General features: G+C 50.1%; 1 protein-coding gene across 1 annotated transcript; it reads left to right on the top strand.

Moving 5' to 3' along the window:
- The first annotated feature begins 2,307 nt into the window (after window positions 1-2,307).
- LOC109895545 (inositol hexakisphosphate kinase 2) lies at window positions 2,308-9,407 on the top strand. The gene is made up of 3 exons (XM_020489313.2): window positions 2,308-2,995; window positions 7,026-7,257; window positions 7,406-9,407. The coding sequence occupies exons 1-3, from the start codon at window positions 2,779-2,781 to the stop codon at window positions 8,328-8,330; spliced, it is 1,374 nt and encodes a 457-aa protein (XP_020344902.1). The 5' UTR covers window positions 2,308-2,778; the 3' UTR covers window positions 8,331-9,407.
- The last annotated feature ends 207 nt before the right edge of the window (window positions 9,408-9,614 follow it).

Below are 9,614 nucleotides of genomic sequence, written 5' to 3'. Positions count from 1 at the left end.
TTTCAACCTCTCCCTGTCCGAGTCTGTAATACCAACATGTTTTAAGCAGACCACCATAGTGCCTGTACCCAAGAACAAGGTAACCTGCCTAAATGACTACCGACCCGTAGCACTCACGGATGTAGCCATGAAGTGCATTAAAAGGCTGGTCATAGCTCACATCAACACCATCATCCCAGAAACCCTAGACCCACTCCAATTTGCATACCGCCCCAACAGATCCACAGATTATGCAGTCTCTATTGCACTCCACACTGCCCTTTCCCACCTGGACAAATTAAAAACCTATGTGAGGTTTGACTACAGCTCAGCGTTCAACACCATAGTGCCCTCAAAGCTCATCAATAAGCTAAGGACCTTGGGACATAACACCTCCCTCTGCAACTGGATCCTGGACTTCCTGAAAGGCCGCCCCCAGGTGGTAAGGGTAGGTAACAACACATCCGCCACGCTGATCCTCAACACGGGGGCCCCTCAGGGATGCGTGCTCAGCCCCCTCCTGTACTCCCTGTTCACTCATAACTGCACGGCCAGGCACGAGTCCAATACTATCATTAAATTTGCCAATGACACAACAGTGGTAGGCCTGATCACCGACAACAACGAGACAGCTTATAGGGAGGAGGTCAGAGATCTGGCCATGTGGTGCCAGGACAACAACCTCTCCCTCAACGTGATCAAGACAAAGGAGAGGATTGTAGACTACAGGAAAAAGAGGACCGAGCACAACCCCATTCTCATTGACGGGGCTGCAGTAGAGCATGTTGAGAGCTTCAAGTTCCTTGGTGTCCACATCACCAACAAACTAACATGGTCCATGCACACCATGACATTCATGAAGCGGGCACGACAAAACCTATTCCCCCCCAGGAGAGATTTGGCATGGGTCCTCAGATCCTCAAAAGGTTCTTCAGCTGCATCTTCAGCTGCACCACTGGTTGCACCACTGCCTGTTATGGCAACTGCTCGGCCTCTGACCACAAGGCACTGCGGCAGGTAGCCTAGTGGCGACAGGTAGCCTAGTGGTTAGAGCATTGGGCCAGTAACCGAAAGGTTGCTAGATTGAATCCCTGAGCTGACAAGGTAAAAAAAATCTCTCTTTCTGAGCAAGGCAGTTAACCCACTGTTCCTAAGCCGTCATTGTAAATAAGATATTTATTCTTAACTGGCTTGCCTAGTTAAATAAAGGTTTCGTGCGAATGGCCCAGTATATAAGCTTCCTGCCATCCAGGACCTCTACACCAGGTGGTGTCAGAGGAAGCCCCCCCCCCCCACACACACACATTGACTTTGTACCGGCACCCTCCTGTATATATATATATATATATATTTTTTTTACTGCTGCTCTTTAATTACTTGTTACTTTTATCTCTTATTCTTATCTGTATTTTTTGAAACTGCATTGTTGGTTAGGGGCTCGTAAGTAAGCATATCACTGTAAGGTCTACTACATCTGTTGTATTGGGCACATGTGACTAATAAAATTTGATTTGATTTGTGTTTAGTGAGTCCATCAAATCAGAAGCAGTAGAGATGCCAGAGAAGTTCTCTTGGTGAGTGTGTGAATTGGACCATCTTCCTGTCCTGCTAAGCATTGAAAATGTAACTAGAATTTTTGGGTGTCGGGGAAAATGTATGGAGTAAAAAGCACATTATTTTCTTGAGGAATGTAGTCAAGTAAAAGTTGTAAAATATATCATTAGTAAAGTACAGATACCCCCAAAAACTACTTAAGTAGCACTTCAAATGATTTTTACTTAAGTACTTTACACCACCATTCAGAACCAAGTCCTTGCTATCTGCAGAAAATCTGTTGGTATTTCTCCAGTAGGGTTTCCTCAAGGAGAAACTCCCCCTTCAGTAAATACTACAGTCAACAAAAACACCACAGTAAATACTACATTAAAGTATATAATATTATAGTATTTTTTCATGTGGGTCTCTCTCTCCCAGATTCAAATTCTCTTCTGCAGTGGCATCGGAATGCTAAATAGAATGTTTCATAAGCAGCAACCAGTTCAACAGATATTAACGTACTGGCCTATGTATTTCATATTTTTCTCTCTCTCTCTCTCTCTCTCTCTCTCTCTCTCTCTCTCTCTCTCTCTCTCTCTCTCTCTCTCTCTCTCTCTCTCTCTCTCTCTCTCTCTCTCTCTCTCTCTCTCTCTCTCTCTCTCTCTCTCTCTCTCTCTCTCTCTCTCTCTCTCTCTCTCTCTCTCTCTCTCTCTCTCTCTCTCTCTCTCTCTCTCTCTCTCTCTCTCTCTCTCTCCAGTGCTCTCCTTCCTTTGTTTGCTTGTTCCTGATCTCAGTGCTTAGTTCCCACCCAACAACAGCTGCTGAGCTCTGATAGGTTGAAGCGGGTATGAGGCGGGGCCGACCTGTTTTTATATTTTTCTTGATCTGAGCTCAGTACAGACCCCAGTTCAGTATCGGCGACAGACAGAGTCAGGAACAATCTACACTCGCTCTCACACACAACCTACAGCCCCAGACCTGTCGAAAATAATGATTTACTAGCACTACGTACACAGGGATATTACCTTAACCCGAACCTGGACTATACTACTCTGCTTTCGGACCAGGATAGCACGGGGAACTAAACGTTTTTTGTCTTCTCCTTCCTGCTGCACCCTTTCTTTTTCCTGCTGTGGTCTCTGCTGTCCGAGCAGGTGTCCTCTAACGCCCCCCAGCGAAAAAGAGCGGTACAGCCAGAAGATAGGCAGCCCGAGCAGCCTCATCGTGGGCCCCTCTAGTTTAGCTGTCCGATGCGGAGTGAGGATGAGTCCTGCTCTAGAAGCCCTTATGCAGGCAGACGGGACGCTCCCCTATCCCGGGAAAGGGGTGATGCTTGAGCCCTTTGTGCACCAGGTGGGGGGCCACTCTTGCGTACTGCGTTTCGGCGACCAGACCATCTGCAAGCCCCTCATCCCCCGAGAACACCAGTTCTACAAGAGCCTGCCCCCCGAAATGAGGAAGTTCACCCCCCAGTACAGAGGTAAGCTTATTCCCTGATCCAACCTAAACCTACAATATAACGCTACCATCATCTGAATAACATCCATTATGCTGTGTGCGCCACTGCTACTGCCCCACATTTCTCTCCCCATCTCCCATCTTCTCTCTCTATCTTTCTACATCCACCTCTTAATCTCTCCCTGGTTTCTCCACTGATATGGTCAGCTGCAGTGTTTTGTAACATTAGCTGCATTTAGGATTACAGACGGTCACTGGAGATGGCAGTACCATAGCAGCACAAAGGGATTCGTTTCATGGTGGTGCTTAAGTGGGGGGTTGGGGACAGACAGTATGTGACTGCATGATACATCAGGGCTCTGCAGTGTCAGGTTATGTAATGGTGGTGGGGGTGTGTATGACAGGATCTTTATCCCCTGATGGATAGGTGTGAGCCAGGCATTCTGCATTAGACAGAGACAACCCAAGGTGTCCTTGGTTGGGTGTCAGTCACACAAACAGGATTTAATGTGTTTTATATTATATTTTGTTCCATTGGATTCGATCACCTTTGAAATATCACAGAGGACCAACAGTATCACTATCTTCTCTGATCAGACCATAGTCGGCCCCAGGCCCTCTCCTGACAGTAGGGATAAAAGCCCAGTAGCCCTGTACCTGCCTGCATCTCCAAAGAGGGCTAAAGTTCCTGGAGGAAGGATCCAGTTCCCAGCATACTCAATAATAATGGGGCTGATCATCAGAGACGGAATGCTGAGTGGGAGAGATAGCGGTGTCTGACTGGACATCAGCCTGTCATGGATAGTTAAATAAAGGTTCAATAAAAAAAATGTGTGGTTAACGAATACACACACAAACACTCTCACACACCTTGGGTGGAAGATCTCACTCTGTGTTGTTTTTCATTGACCGTGATGCTACATACGGTGTCTCCTGACACTTGCACTCACAGATCGGCCTACACGCACATCTCACACACACTTTCTATCAAGTCACTCCTACCCTGGCCATGTGACAGAGTTGAGGCACCAGCGTGGTATCTGACTCCGCAGCAATGCGTCGTGGAACTATAAAAAAACCCAGTGTGATTTGGATGGGAGATGAAGCTGTAGAAAGAAGAGCACAGACGTCTGGTGACACTGAGAATATTACATAACAAACACATTCACTTCTGCTCAAAACACTTTTACACACACTCTCACACTCTTACAAACGTATGTTGGCCCATATACAGTCACGTTCACACACTCGCGTACTCACAAAACACACGAGTCGCAGGCACTTAAACACCTCACATGCCCAGCTGACAGTGCAGCTCTGACAGTTGAAACAGGCCTGGCCAGTAGAGGGTTAACTGCTGCAGGGTAGTACCATCACTGTGCATGACATCACTAAAGGCGGGAGCTGCAGAGGAGAGATAAGCACTGGGTCCCATTGTCCTCCATGTCACTGGCCAACACACCCGTTATCACCTCATACACATAGGCCCTAATGAAGGGTCTGTCTTGATGCTGCAGAGAACCTTCCCTCCAGTGTAAACCAGGGATGTTTTTGTTTGTATTTCAGAAAGGCTGGGATTTGCTTTTGTTGTTAGTCTTATTATCATGTTTATATTCAATGGGATGCTGAATATCCATCCTCCTCCCTATCTCTCTCCATCTCCCAATCCCTCTTTCTCTCTCTCTAATTTATCTGTCAGCCCCTGCAGCTGTGATGTTTGCTCTTCCTGTCTTGACACCCACTGCCCCCTTCCCCCAGCCTGCAGAGAGGTTTGCAATACACAGGCCCTTCTACAGGGGTTTATTAGATAGAGTGGGGTAGGGGTGTGTGCATGTTTGGGGAACGCATCATAAATGATCCCAGGAATAAGTAAGTGTGTACAGTTTTCTATGAAAGTGTTCTGGAGACACCACCCCCCTCCTTCCCACCACCCTCCTCCCCACCACCCTGGCCTTCCCACCACCCTGTCCTTCCCACCACCCTCCTCCCCACCACCCTGTCCTTCCCTCCTCCCCACCACCCTGTCCTTCCCACCACCCTCCTTCACACCACCCTGTCCTTCCCACCACCCTCCTTCACACCACCCTGTCCTTCCCACCACCCTCCTCCCCACCACCCTGTCGTTCCCACCACCCTCCTCCCCACCACCCTGTCCTTCCCACCACCCTCCTTCACACCACCCTGTCCTTCCCACCACCCTCCTCCCCACCACCCTGTCGTTCCCACCACCCTCCTCCCCACCACCCTGTCCTTCCCACCACCCTCCTCCCCACCACCCTGTCCTTCCCACCACCCTCCTCCCCACCACCCTGTCCTTCCCACCACCCTCCTCCCCACCACCCTGTCCTTCCCACCACCTTGTCCTTCCCACCACCCTCCTCCCCACCACCCTGTCCTTCCCACCACCCTCCTCCCCACCATCCTGTCCTTCCCACCACTCCATCCATCCCTTCCCTTTTTAATTTATTAGTGTGTTTGGATTATTGCCTTGAAATGCTGTATAAAAAGGCAAGTCAAACCTGAATGGAAAAATAGAGAGACGGTGCTCGCAAAATGCCCGACTTGATGGAAGTGTTGTATCTTTATGAAATATAATTCAGGTGTGTTGTTATTGTGGTTGTTTTTGAGTTTATACAGTGTATCTTTGCTGTCGTTTCCTTTGGGTTGCCTTGAAACATTGTAACACTATGTGTATCAGTTAATGTGTGGTTTTGGGTGGGTTTGGTAGTTTCTCAATAAAGGTTGGACTGAATGTCATACATTCGAGCCTCCTGTGGTGTTTGTATATCTCTTTGCTTCTTGGGTTCATTCTCACGTACACATTTGAAGTACTTGGGAACACATACATTGTTGTTGCTGCTGCCTCCTTGCCCCCCTACCCGCTCTCTCTCTCTGCTGCCTACTTGCCCCCCTACCCGCTCTCTCTCTCTGCTGCCTCCTTGCCCCCCTACCCGCTCTCGCTCTCTGCTGCCTCCTTGCCCCCCTACCCGCTCTCTCTCTCTGCTGCCTACTTGCCCCCCTACCCGCTCTCTCTCTCTCTCTGCTGCCTACTTGCCCCCCTACCCGCTCTCTCTCTCTCTGATGCCTACTTGCCCCCCTACCCACTCTCTCTGCTGCCTACTTGCCCCCCTACCCGCTCTCTCTCTCTGCTGCCTCCTTGCCCCCCTACCCGCTCTCTCTCTCTGCTGCCTACTTGCCCCCCTACCCGCTCTCTCTCTCTGCTGCCTACTTGCCCCCTTACCCGCTCTCGCTCTCTCTGCTGCCTACTTGCCCCCCCTACCCGCTCTCTCTCTCTGATGCCTACTTGCCCCCCCTACCCGCTCTCTCTCTCTGCTGCCTACTTGCCCCCCTACCCGCTCTCTCTCTCTGCTGCCTACTTGCCCCCCTACCCGCTCTCTCTCTCTGCTGCCTACTTGCCCCCCTACCCGCTCTCTCTCTCTGCTGCCTCCTTGCCCCCCTACCCGCTCTCTCTCTCTGATGCCTCCTTGCCCCCTACCCGCTCTCTCTCTCTCTGCTGCCTACTTGCCCCCCTACCCGCTCTCTCTCTGCTGCCTACTTGCCCCCTACCCGCTCTCTCTCTCTGCTGCCTACTTGCCCCCCTACCCGCTCTCTCTCTGCTGCCTACTTGCCCCCCTACCCGCTCTCGCTCTCTGCTGCCTACTTGCCCCCCTACCCGCTCTCTCTCTCTGCTGCCTACTTGCCCCCCTACCCTCTCTCTCTCTCTGCTGCCTCCTTGCCCCCCTACCCGCTCTCTCTCTCTGCTGCCTCCTTGCCCCCCCTACCCGCTCTCTCTCTGCTGCCTCCTTGCCCCCCTACCCGCTCTCTCTGCTCCCTCAATAGGAAAGCCTGTGTTTGTTTGTGTTTGTCTTTCTCTTTACAGAGTGTATTTGGCTGGAAGCAGGACCCAGTTGGTAAGAACTGCCTATGACTAACCAGTTACTGGGTGGTTTTGGCTTCATCATAGCATTATAAAATAAAAAAATCCAATGCCAGGTACTAACCGCCTTCCTATCGTTCTCTTTCCCGCTTCCCTCCATCTCTCCCTCTCTCAGGTGTGGTGTCAGTCAGCTTTGAGGAAGATGAAGAGGGCAACCTGTGTCTCATCGCTTACCCCCTCCACAATGAACCAGAGAACATGGAAAACAAGGACCCCTCAGCTGAATGCGAGCCTAAGAGTAAGATGATCAAATGGTGCAACAAGAAATCATCGTCCCTATTGCTAGATAATGACAACTACAGCAAAGACCGGGTCAGACAGAGCACTAAAGAGAACAAGAGCAAAAGGTGAGCACATACACTGTTACATCGGTACACATACTGTATATACAAATATATCCAAACACCAACATAGATTCATAGATTCTATACAGCAAATATGTACTGTATGGTGATTGGCAGATATCTAACCTCTCTTTCCTCTCTGTGTGTGTAGTTATAACGGTGCGGAGGTGCAGCAGCAGGCTGAGGTTCTCCGCTACAGCCTAGATCGGAAGCAGATCAAACACAACCCCTGGAGTCTGAAATGCCACCAGCAGCACCTCCAAAGGATGAAGGAGAACTCCAAACATCGCAACCAATACAAATTCATCCTGTTGGAGAACCTGACGTGGCGTCACGCAGTGCCGTGCGTGCTGGACCTGAAGATGGGCACGCGGCAGCATGGTGACGATGCGTCAGAGGAGAAGAAGGCCAACCAGATCCGCAAATGTCAACAGAGCACTTCCGCCTCCATCGGTGTCCGGCTTTGTGGCATGCAGGTGTACCAGTCAGACTCAGGCCAGCTGATGTTCATGAACAAGTACCACGGGAGGAAGCTGAGCCTGCCGGGCTTCAAAGAGGCCCTTTTCCAGTTCTTCCACGATGGGCAGCGTCTGCGGCGCGAGCTGCTCTTCCCGGTGCTGCGGAAGCTCCGGGAGATGCAGGAAACCCTGGAGTCCTGCGAGTCTTACCGCTTCTACTCCTCCTCCCTCCTCATCATCTATGATGGGGAGCCCCCCCGCCCTCGCGCCCCCACTCGACGCCACCGCGGAGGAGAGGAGGGTGATGAGGATGAGCTCTCAGATGAGGAAGAGGAAGAGGGGGCGTTTGGGTTCACCCGTGGCTCGGCAGCTGGCAGCAGTGCTGGAGGGAGCAGTAACGGTAGCAGTAACGGTAGCGTCGGTCGCTCGTCCCGTGGTGCAGCAGGGGAGGCCAGCAGCCCGGCAGTGGATGTGAGGATGATAGACTTTGCTCATACGACGTGTCGCCATTACGGGGAGGACAGTGTTGTGCATGAGGGTCAGGACAGCGGCTACATCTTCGGTCTGCAAAACCTCATCACCATCATATCCCAGCTGGAGGAGCACAGCGCCGACTAAAGACTGAGCCTCCACTCTGGGAAACTCGAACCTAACCTGGGAATAACAGCACTGAGCTGTAGCTGTAGCCCTGCTTTACCCTCCTCCGACAATGGCCTGGTCCTAATGGCCACCACACGGCTGGGGGTCTGACCCCCCACCTACTGTAGGGGACAACCAGGGAGTTTCTGGCCCGGGGGAGAGGCCACGCTGGAGTCGGTTCTGCACTCCCCACCCTCCCCCTGAACCAACACGGGACAGAACCACTTGTGCACTCGTTTGCATCTTGTCTCTGTGGCTGTTCTCTCTCTTTCTTCCTTTCTTTCTTTTCTATGTGGTGGGAGAGATTGTGACTGAGACTCTGGTCTATTAACAGGCTCAAGGACTCCTGTATCGTTCTGTCCTTTCCTCTCGTTTCCACCTCTCTGCTCCTCTGTTACAGACTGTTTTCTTTACTGTATGGTCTCTCTGAGAGAGAGATGTAATGCTTAAGTGTAGTTCTGGGAGTCAGACTTGGTGCTTATTAAACTGTAAGGTGACATGAGGTGTTTGTGGATGGAGTTTGGACTGATATTCCCCCAACAGCACAGCACACACGAGTGGGGGTTACTTCTGTACAGACTGAACGGGGCTGGCAGCTTTGTAACGAGTGATCTCCTCGCTCTCCTATGGCTGACATTTCATATTTCCACCATACCCCCCCCCCCCCCCGTACTGTTTTGTCCCTAAATCATAGACATTTAAAGTAGGGGGTAATAAGGGGTAAACATCAATACTTTGTAACTTTCTCTGTTTGTCATTCCTGAAATGGTGACTGAAGAAGAGAATATATTGATTAGGACAATAAATACTATATAGAGAAAGTGTATATAGAATCTTTATTTATTTGAAATATTTCTTAAAAATAAACTAAACAAAAAAAATGAGAAACAAAATGGAGAAAATAATTCCTACATTCCATATTACTGTTCTAAATGTTCTGTTCTGATGACATTAGTGAATCTAGTTTTTTTGCAAGATACCTCTCTTGTATACCTGTGTGTCAACAGTATGTTGTATGTTGGAAGTAAAATAAAGACATTTCTTTGTGGAAAAGCACTTTCCTGTCATTGAGTGCATAATACTTCTAGGAAAGGGATGGGAGGGGCACAGGGTGTTGTAAAATAAGGTGGGGGGGTGTAAAATAAGGTGTGTGTGGCAGGGGGGGGGGGGTTGTAAAATAAGGTGTGTGTGTGGGGGGGTTGTAAAATAAGGTGTGTGTGGTGGGGGGGGGGGTTGTAAAATAAGGTGTGTGTGTGGGGGGGT

Source organism: Oncorhynchus kisutch, linkage group LG1 (assembly GCF_002021735.2).
Source record: "Oncorhynchus kisutch isolate 150728-3 linkage group LG1, Okis_V2, whole genome shotgun sequence".
Taxonomy (NCBI): Eukaryota; Metazoa; Chordata; class Actinopteri; order Salmoniformes; family Salmonidae; genus Oncorhynchus; species Oncorhynchus kisutch.
Note: the sequence above shows the minus strand (reverse complement) of the source record. Positions and strands in the feature narration are given on the sequence as shown.

Bases quoted from the DNA above. Each gene is read 5' to 3' on its own strand.
- LOC109895545 (XM_020489313.2), top strand. From the start codon at position 2,779: ATGAGTCCTGCTCTAGAAGCCCTTATGCAGGCAGACGGGACGCTCCCC. The intron at 2,996-7,025 runs GTAAGCTTATTC...TCCCTCTCTCAG, and splicing joins GTTCACCCCCCAGTACAGAG to GTGTGGTGTCAGTCAGCTTT. The intron at 7,258-7,405 runs GTGAGCACATAC...CTGTGTGTGTAG, and splicing joins AAAGAGAACAAGAGCAAAAG to TTATAACGGTGCGGAGGTGC.